The sequence below is a fragment of the Gastrolobium bilobum genome, unplaced genomic scaffold, assembly GCF_033153095.1.
Source record: "Gastrolobium bilobum isolate Gb01-03AN ecotype WA unplaced genomic scaffold, APGP_CSIRO_Gbil_v1 utg34086, whole genome shotgun sequence".
NCBI lineage: Eukaryota > Viridiplantae > Streptophyta > Magnoliopsida > Fabales > Fabaceae > Gastrolobium > Gastrolobium bilobum.
Genome location: NW_026899023.1, coordinates 1 through 19,545, shown reverse-complemented (window position 1 = coordinate 19,545; position 19,545 = coordinate 1). Strand labels below are relative to the sequence as shown.

General features: G+C 39.8%; 1 protein-coding gene across 1 annotated transcript; it reads left to right on the top strand.

Annotated features, from left to right (window-relative positions):
- Positions 1-18,274: 18,274 nt before the first annotated feature.
- On the top strand, positions 18,275-19,384 carry LOC133286293 (uncharacterized). The gene has a single exon (XM_061483692.1). The coding sequence runs from the start codon at positions 18,275-18,277 to the stop codon at positions 19,382-19,384; it is 1,110 nt and encodes a 369-aa protein (XP_061339676.1).
- Positions 19,385-19,545: the final 161 nt, after the last annotated feature.

Sequence of the window (19,545 nt, the reverse complement as noted above, 5' to 3'; positions counted from 1 at the left end):
AATTGAAATTTTGTTAGATAAAAGTGGCTTAGAATGATGTTTTAGAGTGATAGAAACCAAAAAAGTTATTGATGAATTTGGTTGATAACTTAGGAAAATTTGAGTTGGAATGTCAACACTTTGTGAAATTAATATGTTGGATGATGGTGTAATTGAGTTGTGGAGTATTTGTATGACTTAATTATAGGATTGTATGGTGTGTGGGAGTGTTGAATTGGATTGGAAAACCCTTGGTATGCCTGCCCCTGGAATTCGACCAATGTAGGGTATGTAGGGCTTGATGATGCAAAAATTGTTTAATTGATGTTGTGTGATTGGAAATGGTATTTAGATGGGTGATGTGTTGAGTTGATGCATTGAATTGGAAGGAAAATAATTAAGTGATGTGTGTGGGTATGATTCGGCCATTAGAGAAAAATTAAGGAAAATTGGTGTTATGATGGTTTCCCATGGAATTAAGGAATTAAAGTGGTGTTGTGGTGAACTTAGGAAACCATGGGAACCTTGAAAAATAATTAAGAAAATGTTTGGAAATTTGGGCCATATTGGCTGAACCTATGCAATGTGGGGGGGATGATGTTTTTGGTGCTTGTAACCTTGTTTAATTGCACATTGTATTGATGATCTTTATGTGATCATTGTAGGTTGCCTCCCGCGACGTACACTTGGAGCTTTGAGCTTGGTGGGTGACCTTTGGTCCTTGACCAAAGGGATTTTGGTAAGTTGTTATGAATATAAGCATGAGTACTTGAATAATCATGTGTATGCTTTTGGTTGATTATAATTGGATTGGGAATGACCTATATGTAGGCATTTCTTGTGAACCAAGCTCGGTGCTACTGTGATTTGGAGCTACTAAGTGAAGCAGATTAATCAGGTAATCCCTTGGTACTGGGGTTTAGTTCCCGTGTGTGCTCCACCATGCCCTTGAGGGTAGTAGTTGGAGGTGGATGTTGGTAATATAGTATAACATGTTCATGCATTATTGTATGTTTAGTGGTACATAGGATGTACAGTGTCTCTGGCCAGTAGACTGTTGCCTTCGGGCGCTACGCACTTCCACTGGATAGGTCTCCATGAGGGAGTTCCAGTTAACCTGGGGTCATGGTGTGTCATTCGTTAAGGAGCACACTAGGAAAGTCTCGGGTGTATATGGATGAAGGGTGCCTTGGTTGATGTCTGGAAATACTTCCTTGGATGAGAACCCGTAGGCTATATGCCGAGGCCAATAGGCTGGATATTGCGTGGTATTGGCATCGACCATTCCCGCTTCATCGTATTTTATTCCCTATTGTAACACTCTGTGTGTACCTGGTGTATTAACATACAATGGTAATGGCGCAACTAATTAAATGCGGAAGCTAACTATTTCTTTTCAATTATGACGTAATTATTATTAACCAAGTTGATTACTTAATCCTTTTTCAAAATAATGCCTGTATGTAAATTGCAATAAATAACTAACTGAAATAACTTTTAACATAAAGATGTATCTAAATCACGGATCTACAACACGTAGTCCGGACAGTATCCTGATACATTATACAACTCAAATCTAAATAAACAAAGTCAAAGCAATGTTGCATGGACAACCCTCATGCTCACCAAATAAGGCAACAAAGTCCAACATAGTCTCAACTCAAATAACAATGTAATGACAATCAAACATAAATCAGCATCCAAGCAGATCAGCATAAACATGCATACATCAGTCAACTAAGCTCCGGCCTCCTGCCGCCCGAGGTATCAACCCCCGCGGTACCTGAACCTGAAAAATGTGCCCCAAACATGGGGTGAGATCTCTAAAAAGAAATCTCAGTAAGACAAAGGGTCCTCAAGGATCTCTCCACCCCAAGCTCACTTACATGTATAATATAAGTTCTAAAATAATAAACAGTATAACTTCCAAAATCTGTGCAATGCAGCATATAATTATATAATGTGTCAGAATCCTACTGGCCAGAGAAAATGCAGGAATTACATACGTTTACAATCCACAGTAGTACAAGACGCTACTTGTACCCACTCACAGAATCACCATTTTGTATGACGCTACATACTCAGGCTTACTGTCTAGGTTGAACACTACATACATATCATAAGACACTTGCACTTAACAGTTCAATAAATAGCATTTCAATAAAAGCACATCATGCATATAAACCATCCCTCCATGAGGTATGGTGGAACCAACAATGGGCAAAATCGAGGACACGAAAGCTTACCTCGCAAGCAATCAATCCCAAGTCAAAGTCCACACAAGATCAAAGTCCATAAACAGCACAATCACAATCTGTTTAGACCAGCAATCATATCAGTATTTACAATCTAAGAGTTCATGACATAATGACAACGTTCTCCTTTTACGTTACATGCCATTAGGCTTCTCCAAAGCCACAAACCCTTAATCCAATTGATTCTGACTTAATTTAATCATTACAGAAGTTCAACTCTATCAATCAACAAACCCAAAATACCATTCTGTATGAACAGAATAGTGACCAACACGAAATTCCCAGAATATTCGGATATTTGTCGGGGACATATCCAGATATTTCGCGACAGAATTCAGTTTCTGCATTTCGCGAGATATCACTCCCAAGGTTACTCTTTTAATGATTCCAGAAGCTCAAACATGCATTTCTAGGTGTGTTTAACCTTACCCACCCTTAAGTTATTAACTTTAGCTTGTTACATGCATCAAGGTTCATTCTTTCCAAAGAAAACTCAAGAACAAAGGTGATGATGCATACCAATAGCTCAAAACAGAAAAAAAGGAATGCTCTTGGAGCTCTCTATACAGCTCCCAAGGTACAGACTTCAAGGAGCACAAAAATGGCACACCAAGATGGGCCCTTTCTCTGTCAAAATGGCACTACGAAGCTCAAAATGCCAAGAAGAAGACCCCCCCACAACCAAACTCAAGAACTCATCCCCTAAAACCTCTCCAAACAGAGACTTCAACACAGCAAAGGCTGACCTTTACCCTTACAAATCACTCTACTCAGTGTTTGCAATGATTAAGAGGAAGGAATCAATGAAAAATGTGATCACTTTGGGGTTTCAAGAGAGAAGAAAGCCTTGAAATGGTGAAGAAGAAGAAGAATGGCAGTAGGCAAGGGTCAGCAACTCACGTAGGAGGCACCAATAATCTGACCTAGGATCATGTGCCATCTCTATTTATATCTATGTTAATTTTAATCACACTGTATTAGCACTAATAGATACGCTTATTATTTTAATCCCAAACTTTGGATTATGAACCTAGCCATTTTTCCAAGATTTATCATACTTTTATTTTATTTTTCGCAGCACTTTGCCGGTACGCGCTTTTACCTAGCCGGTATCAGTTCTGACGTTAGTTTTCATTATTTTGACTCCAAACTTGTTATACTAGTCCTAGATATTATTCTAGTGATATATACATACTTTTCATAATTTTCCGGGATACTTCATCGGTACGCATCTATACCGAGAAGCAGAACCAGTATCTACACTTTTCGTCAGAAAAGCGACTTCCGACCTTATTAATCACTTACTATAATTATTTAAGCTCTCTCATAATTATTCAAGGTCAATTATGGAATTATTTTCTAATATCATAATTATATTAATTAATTTCCTAATTTAACGGTGCAGGTTCTTACATTCACCCCACCTTTTAAGGATTCAACAAAATCAGAAGCATATATGTCCTGAAACTCGGGGTATTGCCGGTGAAACTCGTCCTCTCGCTCCCAAGTGCACTCCTCAGGAGTTCTTCCTGTCCACTGTACTTTAACCATCATAATGATCTTGCTCCTAAGCTTCTTCTCGCCTCGATCAAGAATCTTGAGTGGTCTGACGGGAGTCTTTAAGTTATCCTGAACCTCCGCATCATCAGGTTGCACCACTTGCGAAGGATCTGCAATATACCTCCCAAGCTGAAACACGTGAAACACATCGTGGATGTTGGCCAAGTTCGGAGGCAAGGCAAGCGGGTAGGCAACAGGCCCTACCCTACCAAGAATCTGGTATGGCCCTGAGAATCTCGGGCTAAGCTTCCTCACTCTGAGGTCCCGACCAACACCGGTGACAGGTGATAGTCTCAAAAACACCTGCTCACCCTCACTGAACTCCAGTGGACGATGCTTAACATCATAATAACTCTTCTGGCGATTCTGCGTCTGCTTCAGCTTCTCTCTGATCATCTGGATCTGCTGGGTGGTCTCTTGGACATAGTCCAAACCAAACAACTCGCGATCTCCAACCTCAGACTACCAGGTAGGAGTCCGACACCTCCTACCACACAACGCCTCGTAGGGTGCCATGCCCAGGCTAGCATGAAAACTGTTGTTGTACAAAAACTCATCCAATGGTAGGTACCGATCCTATGCTGAGCCCTGATCCAAAGTGCAAGCCCTCAACATGTCCTCCAATGTCTGGATGGTCCGCTCAGTCTGTCCAACAGTCTGAGGGTGATAGGCCGTACTCAAGCTCAATTGAGTACCAAAATCTCCCTGCAGCGCCTCCCAGAACCGAGATGTGAACTTCGGGTCCCTATCACTGATGATATTCTCGGGCATTGATAGTCCTCAAGAGTTGAGGCCCATTAAGTGCAAATTGTTCCACAAAACCCATGTTTTGGTTATAAATCACGCCCTTTAACCTTCTTCTTTTCATATAGAGCAACTGTTTTGAATAGTGGACCATAGCAATGCCGAAAGTGGGGATTAAGGTAGACCTGGAGCAAATTTAACATTATCTTTTTCACATATGACTATTGGGTTAGTTTGCTTTGTTCAGGACACCTAAGGCCCATCAAAAGGAACCACAAAATGAAGAGAGAAGAAATAGTGTTGCGCAGAAAGAAAAAAGAAGTCTGCTATAGTACAACAGCAGTCAAAAGAAGCAATGGGGAGCTGCCACGTCAGCTACAGCAGAAGGAGTGGAGGTGCCACCCTGAATCCGATACTCCTACTCACAAAGGGAGCCAAAAGCAAGGGGGACCACTTCCATTTAAGGCCAATTTGGCAAGAAGCAAAGCTACCATTGGAGAGGATTTAGACAAAGCACGACCCTTGTTGAAAGGAACAATGGAGATCAAATGAAGAACCCTATAAAAGGAACAAGCAATCCTCATAAAGAGAAGAAGCACCCATCCTAGGACTGGTTATCTCTTTGTTTTCTTATTTCTTTGTAAAAATGTTCACTAGGAGCTAACTTCCTCTAAGTAGGTGAGGGTTCCATAGAAGTAATCCCTTTTATCTTATGATAGCTTTGTAAGGAACACATATTTTATAAATGAATTTTGAGTTGCTCTTTGGTTTAATTTGTTGATTTTGTGAAACCCTTTGGGCTGGCAACCTCATCCCGGGACCACTCGGTTAATGAAACACTGACAAAGGCGTGTGGAGCATTCTCAAAATCCTGGGGTAGTTTAGCCTGAAGAAAGGAGGGATAAACACCTGGAATGGGGAGCACTGCCATGTGAATCCATGCTCTTTTGAGAAGGCAGCATGGTTTCCTTGCATATAACTCCAAGTACTATGGAGTAACGTGGAGAGTAAGGCCTTACCCTCTGCTTACCTATAGCAAAACAAGGGAAGGAGCAAAATCCACTTGTAAAATATGCTACCAGGCAGGGTTAACCAAAGGGATGAAAACATGGAACCCGTAACACCTACTTGATCTTTTTCTTCCTGAAATTAATCTTAACTCAATTCCTATCACAAACTTTTCCTCACGATAACTGAACTGTGTTTTACTAGCTGATGCTCTTACTTTCATTTCGTTGACTGCTCTTAAAGTTACTTCAATTGATGCCATTTTATTCGATGACCATGCTAAGTCATTCACTGCTCTCATCTGGTTCAGAATGGTTAACATTGTTTAACTAGCTGCCCAGAGATTGCTCTTTGTGAAGCTTAGCTGAGAATAGTGATTTCTTTTATTGCTCCATTTTACAAATTAAGTTTCCTTTAGCGCTTCTTACTTCACAACTGCTCCCTGAGGACGATAAATCTGGGGCTATAATACCCTATATTGCTTGACACGTACGCTTGCGTATAGTTGAAGAGGGTTGCTCTTAGTCAGAGTAGATTGCTCCTATTGGCAATCCTGATTACTACTCTACACTCTTGCTCTCTGAAAGAAATATTCCCGAGCAACTCTCGGTTCGACCAAGCAGGCATCCTGTGAAGCCTCACGATCTCATGAACGTATAGTCTGGCCAACTGTTTAGTAGTGAAGCTCACCTTTACCGGAAGAAAATTGGAAGACTTAGAAAATCTGTCCACAATGACCCATATTGAGTCACAACTAGCCTGAGTCTTAGGCAGTCCCACTACGAAGTCCATGGAAATGCTCTCCCATTTCCACTGCGGTAACTCTAGAGGTTGAAGTTTACCAGACGGTTTCTGGTGTTCAATCTTTACCTTCTGGCATATCAAACATTTGGACACATAGACCACTACGTCCTTCTTCATGCCCGGCCACCAGAAATTCCTCTTCAAATTCTGATACATCTTTGTAGCCCCAGGGTGGATAGTGAATTGGCTCTTAAGAGCCTCTGACATCACCTCCACAGTGAATGGACCTCTGGGTACTACAATCCTCTCCTGGAACGTCAACAGTCCATCCTCATTCCAAGCTATACCATCTTGGTTCTTCACAAAGTCCAGGCACTCTCTTAGTACTTGCGCCTCTTTGATCTTTTCCATCAGCTCATTTTCAACTTGCACCGTTTTCATCTCGAGAAGTGCATCCCAAATAAAGAGGTCACTATCAGATCTCGAAACTTCTCAATAACAACAAAATCGTCATTCGATTCTTTGGGATCACCAGTCACGCTTCAATAGAGGTGACCTGACCCCACATACTCTATTCCTCACAATAACTTCGGTGAGTTTAGGTCCTATTCCATGACTCTAGCCTCGTATTGACTTACAATTTTATAAATCATTATCCTCAAAATAAAATCATATTCCTTTCACAATACGAAATCATAATCATGTTCATTTCAATCAATACATGTTAGTTAACATGCTAATTCACATAGTAACGTACCTTAGTTCACGTACACCTGCAAAATTTTCAATTCCATTCACATAATAAATCAAATACTCTATGCAATAGTATACCTCAATCTCCACGGCATCTGCAAAATCGAAAGTCAAATAAAGATGAAATAACATCGATACATTACCATAATTTATTGTACTTATTTCATGCTTAGCACTATCCATGGTGTTAATATGCCAACTACATATGAAGCAGATCAATAATTTACTTATTATCCTAGAGTCATGGAGACCACTCAACCCACAAAATAACTTAACATGCACTTGCCTCGCATATACAAGATCGCGCGTGGCCTTGTCACCCAGTCCAAGTGTTACACACTTAATTTTACTTAAAGAGAATTTCACATTCTCAACAAACCTGACTAGAGAGTGTTCCTCACTCACTAGCAATAAGATATCTTCTCTGATGTTTTTAAAATAAAGCACTATTATAATTATGTAATGGCGTAATGCATATTAACTTTTATGCCCAACTTTGGCATATCACTCTTCATTACAACATTAATTATATAAAACATAATTCATACATCATATTATTCAATCACAACAATCCAACACACGTCCATGCACATAGCTCATCGACTATTTATCTCATCTTTCACTCTCACTGTATCTTAGCTCTTACACGAAGTATAAAATCATCAATTTTTATTGTACCTTAGCTCTTCCGCTAAGTATACGACTATTTTCTTTCATTGTACCTTAGCTCTTCCGCTAAGTATATGACTATTTTCTTTCATTGTATCTTAGCTCTTCCACTAAGTATACAATCAGACACAAATTTTTCACATCTATATTTTGGATGGTACATTATCTCTTTCGCTAATAGTACCTTATATTCGTAATCTATTACACATTTGATTTCACTAATTATATAATCGCACAGTTCTAGCACACATGATTTTACTTAAGAATACACTAGTACATATAGTTATACACATTGCAAAAATCATACCTTCCACTAGCTTGAGAGTTTTCTTTCTGTTCAGTGGCTTAAAGTATAATCTTGACCTCCTGCTAGAGGCCCTGTAACTGCTTGTACCCTTATAGCCCGTTCGACCTTGGTAACACACTCATTTGTAAAGTAGCCAGGCTTGCCACATTTAAAGCATATATTTTGTTCATACCAACAAATACCTTTATGAATCTTTCCACAGGTGCTACATTTAAGCAATGAGGATTCATTCCCAACAACCATTCCTTGATTCCTTCTTTTCTTGAACCTATCACTGGTTTTCTCAAATTGCATATCCTTGCTTCCTTTGTTCATATCATAATGCCCCTTATTCTTCCAAGGAGTAAAACTACTAACTCTCTTTGCTATAGATTCCTTAACCGTCTTCTTCTTGTTAATTACACAGACATCCTCAATATCACGACATTGCTGAACCAGAGTGCTGAAGTCTCTAGATGCCGATCCTACTATCCTTTCAGCGATGTTCTTATTTAGACCTCTACGGAATTTAGATGCCAAAAATTCATATGTAGGCATCGCCATCCTATAGTAAGGAAATTTGGCCAGCTCTTTGAACTTAGCCAAATATGCATCAATCGTCATAGAGTCCTACACTAGGCGCTCAAACTCTCCTTGCTTTCTCTCCCTTGCATTCTAGGGAAAATACTTCCTCAAGAATAACTCCTCGAAGAATTGCCAAGTTAGAATCTGGCCTTGCATCTTATAGGCTTGAGAGGTGTTCATCCACCACTCATGTGCATCTCCCTCAAGCATGTAGGTAGCGAATAATAACTTCTGTGGAGCAGTACAGTGCATCACCCTGAAAATATTATCTAGGGCCTGCAACCACTTGGCTGCGACAATCGGGTCATACGATCTATCAAAGGATGATGGCTTATGCTTGCGAAAAGAATTCAGTTGGCGGTCTCTCATCTCCTGGTCCTCAATAAGCTCGTAGTATGGCTGCATCATGCCAATAAGATGACTAACGCCTTCTAAGTTACTCATACTCATGTTTTCCAAAAATGATTTCCTCCACTCCTAATCCCATCTTGACGGTGAGGTGGAGGTGGTGGTGGTGGCTGATAAACCCTTAGTTCATCAGGTTTTTCAGCATGAATTTGTATTAATTTGTGTGATTAATTGGATGAAAAATAGGTTAATGTCCTAGAAATCCCTCAAGTGTAAGTTCTGAAAGCTTTGTTGAAAATCTACACTGTTTTGTAGGGAAATGAAGCTCAAGGAGCAGCAGAGAGAAGAAGAAGATTCTGGAGAAAGGGAGAATGCTTAAGTGTTAAGCGCTAAAACGTCCACACAGAACGTTTTAGCGCGCTGCTGCAAACAAAAGACAAAAGTTGCTGGTCTTGGGCGCTAAAACTCCTTGACCAAACGTTTTAGCGCCCTGCTGTTGGAAAAATACTCTGGTCTCGAACGCTAAAACGTCCAAATCAAGTGTTTTAGCGTTGGAGTTGGTTGGAAGCAGTTGAGCATTCACCAGATATGGACGCTAAAACGTTCAACAGCTCACGTTTTAGTGCCCAAGTTAGTTGAAAGCAGTTGGACATCCGTCAAACATGGACGCTAAAACGCCCATCTAGAACGTTTTAGCGCCCATGTTATTTTTCAGTTGTAATTTGTAACGCTATAAAAGGCAAGGGCCTTCACATTTCTGATATATCATCCATCATATTCTCTCTCTCTCTCTCTCTCTCTCTCAGATTCTAATCTGACCTTTCCCATCACACTAGGAGAAGGGAGATCAGATCAGATCTTTCATAGATCTGATCTGACTCCTCATTTTCTCTGACTTTCCAAATTCTTTAGGATCTAGTATTGTATTAGTTAGTTCAGTTTATGTAATTGTACTTCAAGATTAAAGACTCAACTATCATGACAATGGAGTTTGATCTTTCTTCTTCTTTTGTTTATTCTGTATTTATGTAGAGTCTTTTGTAGTCTGATTCAATGGAACTCAAGTTTGAATTTGTGAATGGTTAATTAGATATTTTGTTTATCTATTATGTGATTGTATGAAGTTGTCTAGATTAATTCTTCATGTTAAGGGATAGTGTAGAACAGACATGTTTACATTATTTCTGTCTTTTTGACAACTTCATCATCAGTGTTCTAGTAGTCAAGACATTGATACTAGGATTTCTGATGTGATCTTAAGACCTTAGTAATTAATGTATGTATTAAGAAATGAATCACCAAGACATTGGGTTTTTTGATTAATGTGTCTATCAAGGTAGTAAGACATTACATCTTGAGATGATAAGAAAAAGGTTGATCAACATCACATAGTAGATATTCATTATGGAAATTGGTTCATCCATAAATTCATGCTTGAGGGAAATTGACATTTGACTACTTGTTTACATTATAATTTACATTTTATTTATTTATCAAGTTTCAATTCAATTCAGTGTAGTTTCTGGTGACAAGAAATCTATGCAAATTAATAATCTTTTGGTTGATTCAACTTAAGTATATATGGTTAGTCAGTGCTTGAACACAAATCCTCGTGGGAACGATCTTTACTCATCATTTTATTACTTGTTTGACTAGTGCACTTGCTAAATTTCACAATAGTGGCGGAGGATGCTGACCACCAACATGACCAGTCCTCATCACCTCCTACATAACCCTCATTATGGTCATGTTCACCAAACGGTTCGCCTCGAGCACATCCTCTGTGGCTTTCCTATTTGCCTCTCTAACGACGTCCAACATCGCCTGATTGGCCACTCTAATGGCCTCCTAGTCGGCTTGTCTAGCCGCCTGCATCTCAGCCAATACAGCCAGGACCGGGTCAGGCTGACCCTCTCTCGTCCCTCAGTTCCTCCGAGGTAGTACCATTACTCTGCACATGTTACACATAGAATGAGTTGATCAGGCCTACCGAATGTGGTCATGCATGCATCATCATAGTAAAACCCAAAAGAACACAACAGACAAATTACACAAAACATCCTAAGTTATTGCAATACATACAGGCTTTTGTCCTAGAAAGTGCTCTGATACCATAAAATGTAACACCCCGTGTGCACCCAGTGTATTAACATACAATGGTAATGGCGCAACTAATTAAATGCGGAAGCTAACTTTTTCTTTTCAATTATGACGTAATTATTATTAACCAAGTTGATTACTTAATCCTTTTTCAAAATAATGCCTGTATGTAAATTACAATAAATAACTAACTGAAATAACTCTTAACATAAAGATGTATCTAAATCACGGATCTACAACACGTAGTCCGGACAGTATCCTGATACATTATACAACTCAAATCTAAATAAACCAAGTCAAAGCAATGTGACATGGACAACCCCCATGCTCACCAAATAAGGCAACAAAGCCCAACATAGTCTCAGCTCAAATAACAATGTAATGACAATCAAACATAAATCAGCATCCAAGAAGATCAGCATAAACATGCATACATCAGTCAACTAAGCTCTGGCCTCCTACCGCCCGAGGTATCAATCCCCGAGGTACCTGAACTTGAAAATGTGCCCTAAAAGTGGGGTGAGATCTCTAAAAAGAAATCTCAGTAAGACAAGGGGTCCTCAAGGATCTCTCTACCCCAAGCTCACTTACATGTGTAATATAAGTTCTAAAACAATAAACAGTATAAGTTCCAAAATCTGTGCAATGCAGCATATAATTATGTAATGTGTGTCAGAATCCTGCTGGCCAGAGAAAATGCAGGAATTACATACGTCTACAACCCACAGTAGTACAAGACGCTACTTGCACCCACCCACAAAATCGCCATTTTGTATGACGCTACATACTCAGGTTTACCGTCCAGGTGGAACATTACATACATATCATAAGGCACTTGCACTTAACAGTTTAATAAATAGAATTTCAAGAAAAGCACATCATGCATATAAACCAGTTTAGCTTTTGTGCCTTTGAACTTGGACTTTTTTTGTTTTGAGGGAACACCTTTTCTTGAACCTTTTTCCCCCTTTGGAGGAAGGTTTTTTTGTTTTTCTTGAATTCTTTTGAATGGTTGTTCCCCTTTTTCTTTGTTTTTCTTCTGTCCCTTTTTTTGTTCATTGTTGAGTACGTTCCTTGTTCTTTCAGATTGACCAGATGGTGTATGATGGAGGTGAGGTGAGTGTGTGATTCTATTTTGATCCTTGACAGCAGAATTCATTTGTCTTCAGCAGTACTTATAGCATTAAGGCAAGCTGAGAAGTTTTATTGTGGTTAGACCTCAGGAACGCTCTCAGAAGTAGGTGTTTGGCATTTTTTCGTTCCTTACTAGTTTGAGTTCACACAGATCAGCTTCTTTCAAAAATATGAGGATTAAATTCCCTGCACTGTTTCTATTTTCAAGTACTCAGAGAAAGAACAAGCATGATTAGTCAGTGACTTTGTTTTTCATGTATGTTAGTTAATCCAAAAGAATTGGGAAGTCTTAATACTATAACTGAAATGCATGCATATACCAAACAGTTTGATCAAAAAGTCCTTTTCATTGCAAAAAAGATTAATTACAAGGGAACAGAAAGAAAAAAATTAAAACAGAAATGAAAATAAACTAAGCTAATATAGATAAGAGGGTTTTCTCCTTTTCATTGGGGAGATCTTTTGTCCCAAGGGTTCCTTTTTGTAGCTTCAGCTTCCTTGGCTTCATCAATCTCCTCATGTGTCAATGGTCTCCTCATGAGCAGATCTTTTAATCTGAGGACTTCGTGTGCAGGGAGCCATTTCTCAGCATCCTTCAGTAGATCGCTGATGATTGCAACCAGGGAGTTGATGGTGGACCTCATCATGGTTCTGCTAGTGCAAAAATGGATGACTTGTTTTTCAACATCCAGCAGTCTCATTTCCAACTCATAAATTCTCCTCTCCAGGTACGTTCCAAAGGCCCTGATTGCTTCTTTGGTTTCCTTACGTTCTTCAGCTTGTTTGGAGACGAGCTTATTGAGTAAGAGCTCTGCTTGTGGTTTCGCAAAGAGTTGGAAAGGATTAGGGAGTTAGCTGCTTTAGCAATTTCTCCTTGGACTGCTTGGAGTGTTAATTCATAGGATGCAACACTGGCTTCCTTGATAGCTGATTTTATGGTGCTGAGCTGTTGTTCTCTCTCCTCCTTCTGTTGTTGTTGGAAGGTGTTGAAGGCAGATGAGAGCTATGCCAGCCCGTCCCTTAGAGCTTTCAGCTCTTCATTAGTGCTTGTCATTTCAGGTTGGGGAATGGACTTCTTGGCTGGCAACCATTTTTCTAATTTCTCCCCCAACATTTCAAAGATCTCAGCAATCCCAATTTGGGATCTTTTCCTGGCTGAGATGGTGGTTGCCTCTTCTGCTGGATGTTGCCAGTAGCAGAAGGTATGACAGGTGTTGGGTTGGGCTCATCCACTGGTGGTCTGGATGAGGAGGGCATGGCTTCAGCTTGTTCCTCCATCAGTGGAGGAATTACCATCCCTTCTTCTTCTGCCAAAGCTCTGGCAAGAGCTTCGTCCCCAGATGCATCGGGACAGATGACAGGAAATGACAGAGGGCCCCCCAGATTGATTTGCCTGGGGCCTGTTGTCTTTGCTTTCTTCTTAGGGGGTTCTATGAGAATCCTCTTTCCTTTGTCATTTTTCTTCTGTGGCTGAGCCTTTTGCTCAGCCACTGATGTCTCTGCAGCAGATGCTGCTTTTTTTCTGTTCTTCCCTCTCCTTGTTGCTGCCTAGGAGAGGGCTGTAGGTTGATTTGTCTTGGTGGAGAGTGAACAGGTGGTGGGGACGGAATGTCAGAAAATGTAGAGTCTGAGCTGCTTGGGGACATCTCCTTGGCAGCTGGTTTGGTTGCTGACATTCTGCCAGCCTTCAGCCTTTTTTCCAAAGGCTCATTGTCTTCACTCTCCTCCTCCTTGTCAGAGAGGGTGATAGGTTTTGCAGAGGATACTCCCTCTGGCCTGTTGCTACTAAGGACCCTGTTTAGCCTTTGACTCGAACATTCCCCCTTTCTTGGGGGAACTTTGGCAGGAGATTTCTTCTTGCTCTGTTTTCCATCAGTAGCAACAGGGGCATCCTCCTTTACCTTGGTGGGAGGAGGGATAGTTCTCCTTGCTGGAACGTGGGCAGAAGGGGAAGATTTTGAAGGAGTTGTCTTGGTGGCCTTCTTCTGTGAGACCACAGGGGTTTCCTCTTCATCATCACTGGTGGGGGAGTGTCTGAGAATGGCAGGAATAGGTTGGGTGGTGTCAATGTAGGTGCTTTTAAGACCGTTCCAGGTTTTAGCATCAAGGATAGATGCCACCCGTTTGATGTCATCAGGGTGTTCCTCTACACCAGCTTTCAGACAGAGCATGGTGATGAGGCAGGGGAGGCAGACTGTAGTCTTCCTTGATAAACCCTTAGTTCATCAGGTTTTTCAGCATGAATTAGTATCAATTTGTGTGATTAAATGATAGAAAAAGAGGTTAATGTCCTAGAATGTCCTCAACTACAAGTTCAAGAAGCTTTATTGAAAAATTGCATTATTCTTGTAGGAAAAGCAAGCTTAAAAGGAAGCCGGGAGAAGGACGAAGATTATGAAGAAGAGAAAAATTCTAAGTGTTGAGCGCTAAAACGTTTATCCAGAACGTTTTAGCGCCCTGCTGCAGAAAGAAACCAAAACTTGCTGGTGCTGAGCGCTAAAACATCCACACAGAACGTTTTAGCGCGCTGCTGCAATCCGAGGACAAAAAGTTGCTGGTCTTGGGCGCTAAAACTTCCTGATTAAGCGTTTTAGCGCCCTGCTGTTGGAAAAAGACTGTGGTCTCCAACGCTAAAACGTCCAAACCAAGTGTTTTAGCGCTGGAGTCAGTTTGAAGCAGTTGGGCATCCGTCAAGCATGGATGCTAAAACGCTCACTCCTGAACGTTTTAGCGCCCATGTTAGTTTTTCTGTTTGAATTTGTAAAACTATATAAGGCAAGGGCCTTCACTTTTTCAAAAAAAGTTGGATTCTCTCTCTCCCTTACATCAGATTCTCTGATCTGACTTCTCTCTAAATTTCTTTAGGACTTAGTTCTTGTAGTAGTTAGTTTCTTATGTAATTGTACTTGGAGATTGAAGATTAACTGCATGGCAATGAAGTTTGATCTTTCTTCTCTTGTGTATTCTTTAGTTATGTCTGAGTAGAGTCATTGTGGTCTGAATTCAATGGAACTTAATGATAATCTTATGTATGTTTGATTAATATGATGAAATATTTTTCATGTGTTGATATGAGATTTTCTTATTTAATTTTTTCTGCTAAGGGAGTAGTGTAGAACATGAATGTTTAGACTACTCCTATATCTGGCAATCTAATCATTAGGATTCTAGTACTCAAGGGATTGATGCTAGAGTTCTGATGTAATCTTAAGACCTCAGTGTTTAATGTATGTATTAAGAAAGGAATCACCAAGGGATTGGGGTTTCTGATTAATGTATCTATCAGGGTAGTAAGGGATTACATCTTGATAATAAGTAAAAGCTTGAATAACATCACATGAAAAAGAATTCATCATATGGTCAGTTTTTACATGAGTTTATTGTTGAGGGAAGTTGTTTTCTGACTACTTGTTTTAGTAAATCTTAATTCATATTTTAGCATTATATTCTGTTACTTCAAATCAATTTTCTGGTGACAAAACACTCATGATTTTTACAAACTCTTGTTTGATTCAAATTAGTTTTCTATGTTTAATTGGTGTTTGAATACAAATCTCTGTGGGAACGATCTTTACTCATCATTTTATTACTTGTACGACTAGTACACTTGCTAGATCCGCAACAAGTTTTTGGCGCCGTTGTCGGGGATTTGTTTTTCAACATTGATTGATACCATAGAAATCTGAGATTGAATCCTTTTATTTTCAGCATTTTATTTTGTGTTAAATTTCTGGTCAATTTTGATTCTGGTGTATGCGAGGTACAATTGATCCAAACTTCTTGTTGTATGATCCAGAATTAGAAAAGACTTTGAGGAAGAAAAGAAGGGCAGCAAGACAAAGAAGACAGTTTCAAGAAAGGGGTGAATCCAGTGCTGTCAACCAAGAAGAAATAATGGCAGAGAACCACAAACCACACCAGAACAGAGGACACTGGGAGATTACATGACTCCTGCAGTGATTCCTCTGATTGGTAGTGTTGTGCGCCCTACAATAGAGCCAAATAACTTCGAATTGAAGCCTGCATTGGTACAGTTGGTGCAGAAGGAGTGATAACAAATATTTTGTTACACTTATTTGTTACTCTTGATTAGTATTTTTAGGATTTATTTGAATAAAATAATGATTGTTAGAGTTAATTTAGGTTTTTAGTTTTTGATTGGGTTTAATTTTTTTCGTCAGAATTTGTCAACTTTACGTTACTTCTGTATTTTGGCCATATCTCGGTCCATAGTTGTCGAATTTACTCCGTTCTTATTGGGTTTTTCATATAACACAGAGAGCTACAATTCTTATGAAGAGCTCAAAGCCCAATTCGGAATGGAAGATGGTCGATTTCGGACGCCAAGTTGGACGTGTTTTGCTGAAGTTTTGTTTGACTATTGGGCTTGTAATTTAAATTAAAACCCAATTACTTAAGTGGCCCAAAGCCAAGTTTTATTGTTTCATTTTATTTTATTCGGTTTTTATTTTATGTTTGGGCTGAAGCGATGAAACCCTAGCCATACTGCGTGACGGCTATTTAAAGGGGACTCTAGGAAACCCTTAGGAGTCAGTTTTTACAACAGAGAAGTTCTCTCTGAGTTTTTATTCAATTGCGTTCTTCTTCTTCTTCTTATTTTTTGAATTATGTTTACCTTAGCCATGCGAGGCTAAGAACCTTTTAATCAACCTAAGGGTAATGGATTCCATGGACTAGTCTTGAGGATCTGCGTTTATTTCAAATCAGTTTTGTTTCCCCTCCTAACTCAGATTGATATCGTGCGATCGTGGATATTCAATCTGAGGTTCGCGATTGCGATTATGGAAAGAGATTAATCATCAGATTTGATGATTAGGTTGATTGACCCTATGACCTTAAATCAAGCGGGTTGATACTCTACGATTGTATGAGTAGAAGCATCGTCTTTGATCAAATGCTAAGCGATCGCTTAGAGAGGGTTGTCAATTGGAAATAAGGATTCTGATTCGATTGACAAATCAATCACGATTCTGATATCCTCTTATCCGAGGAAAGACGTCCATAGAACCCAAACCTTAGGTTGGTTATTTTTAATTACGAATTTTACATACAATTTTACATTCTGCCTTTTTAAATTATCAAACTGAAATCAAAACAAACCCCCCTTTTATTTTCTGTCATCATAAGCGATTTTTACCCAAACAATTTCCTTGAGAGACGACTTAGGGTTTGCACTTTACTACAAAAATTTTCTGAACCCTAAAGAATTAATTTTTAATTTGGCGAGTTCGACAGCTCGTGTCAAATTTGGCGCCGTTGCCGGGGAAATTGCATCGGTCTAAATCGTTTTCTGATTCTTGATCATCTTCTTTTTCTTTAATTTTCGTTTTTGAAAAAAAAATCAAAAATAAAAAATAAAAAAATTTGGGGAAATCGGTAAAACTTTAGTTTGAGCGATTGGTTCCAGGAGTTCTATTCCCCTAAGGAATTCGACCTTCTGAGCATAAATCACACCCTAAATGAGTGTGAGGTGACCCTTATTTTTGCAAAATTCTGTCGTTTACTAACTGTTCTTGCTGTTTCTTTGTCATTTCAGGACGTGTCGGGTATTTCTGAACTTGTTCAACTTGCTTGGATCGCTCTGAAAATTGGTGAGCTGAAGGAGACGATCATCCCTGTCAAAACTCGTAGTCCCTATTCTCGCCGAATTCGTTCGTTTACTATTTTATTTTATTTTTTGAAAAAATTTTATTTGATTTTTGAGTTCGTAGGGTCAATTAGAGTTTAGGAGAGTTGGTCCCATAGCATTCTGAGGTCATTTAGTATTTTTAGTAGATTTATTTTGCTTCTGTTTGCTATTTTCAAAAAAAAAAAAAAAAAAAAAATTGTCTTATCGTACGTTTTGTGATTTTACTGCTGTATGCTTTGCCTATGATGCATGACTAGGAGTAATACCAGTGTTGATGATTTATATGCATATGACCCTGAGATAGAGAGATCATTGTATGCTGCTAGTAGAGCTCGTAGGTTGACTTACAGTAGAGCTGTTCCTGAGCATACCTTAGAGTCTGTTAAGTCTATCGAGTCTGTTTGTTCGAGTCCTTTACATAGTTTTTATTCGTTTGGTCATTTATTTGATTCTGAAATCATGGGTGATAGAACACTTAAGCAATTGGCTGCTCCTAATGTTGATAATGAGCAGCCCTTGTGTATTCGTTATACTAATCCTGTTGTACCTTTTGAGCTTAAGTCTGGACTAATACACTTGCTGCCCAAGTTTCATGGTCTTGCAGGTGAGGATCCCCACAAACATCTGAAGGAATTTCATATAGTCTGCAGCACTATGAAGCCAACAGGGGTGGATGAGGAACAAATCAAGCTGCGTGCTTTCCCTTTCTCTTTGGACAGTGGAGCTAAGGACTGGTTGTACTACCTGCCACCTTCCTCCATTGTAAGCTGGAATGACATGGCCAGATTGTTTCTGGAGAAATTCTTCCCTTCATCCAGGGCCACTTCAATCAGAAAGGAGATCAGTGGCATAAGGCAAGCTAATGGGGAGAACATGCATGAGTATTGGGAGCGATTTAAAAGGCTTTGTTCAAGCTGCCCACACCATCAAATTCCAGACAATCTCCTGCTTGTTTACTTCTATGAAGGGCTGCTACCTATGGATAGGAACCTTCTGGATGCAGCTAGTGGAGGAGTCCTAAGCAATAAAACACCTAATGAGGCCAAGGAGCTGATTGCTGAGATAGCTGCTAATGCTCAACAATTTGGCACTAGTGCAAACAGCAGTGCAGTGTTCCAAGTGCAAACTTCTCCAATGCAAAATCCAATAGTGGTAGCAGCAGGAGCATCAAGCACAGATAACCAGAGAATAGAGAACAAGCTTGATGAGTTGACATCAATGGTGAGGCAGTTGGCAGTGACACAGACAGTGCAACCTTCTGCTCAACAGACAAACAACCCGTTTGGCATCTGTTGTGATCCTTCTCATCCCACGGGTGCTTGTCCTTCCTTACATGACAGTGGTTCCCAAGTTGATCAGTCTGTTGCTGCAGTTTTTCCTGGAAATCCACAGCACCAGCACCAGCAGCAAAATAATCCATTCTTCAACATTTACAATCCTGGCTGGAAGAATCATCCTAACCTCAGATGGAACCAGAATCAGCAAAATGTTCCATATCAGAGTCAACAAAATTTACCATTCCAGCAGAGGCAGCAGTTTGTGCCTCCACAACAGAGGCAAAATTTTTGACAATTTGCCCCTCAGCAGCCAATGCAGCAGCAGCCACCAGTGCAGCAGCAAGCTAGTAGCAATGGCCCTTCTTTGGAGGATTTAATGAAACAGATGGCCACTAACAATCTGCAGTTCCAGCAGAGGACTGAGTCTTCCATTCAGAATCTGCAAACACAGAT

What these genes read in the sequence shown, in the direction of transcription:
- LOC133286293 (XM_061483692.1), top strand. Translation starts at nt 18,275, where the DNA reads ATGGGTGATAGAACACTTAAGCAATTGGCTGCTCCTAATGTTGATAAT.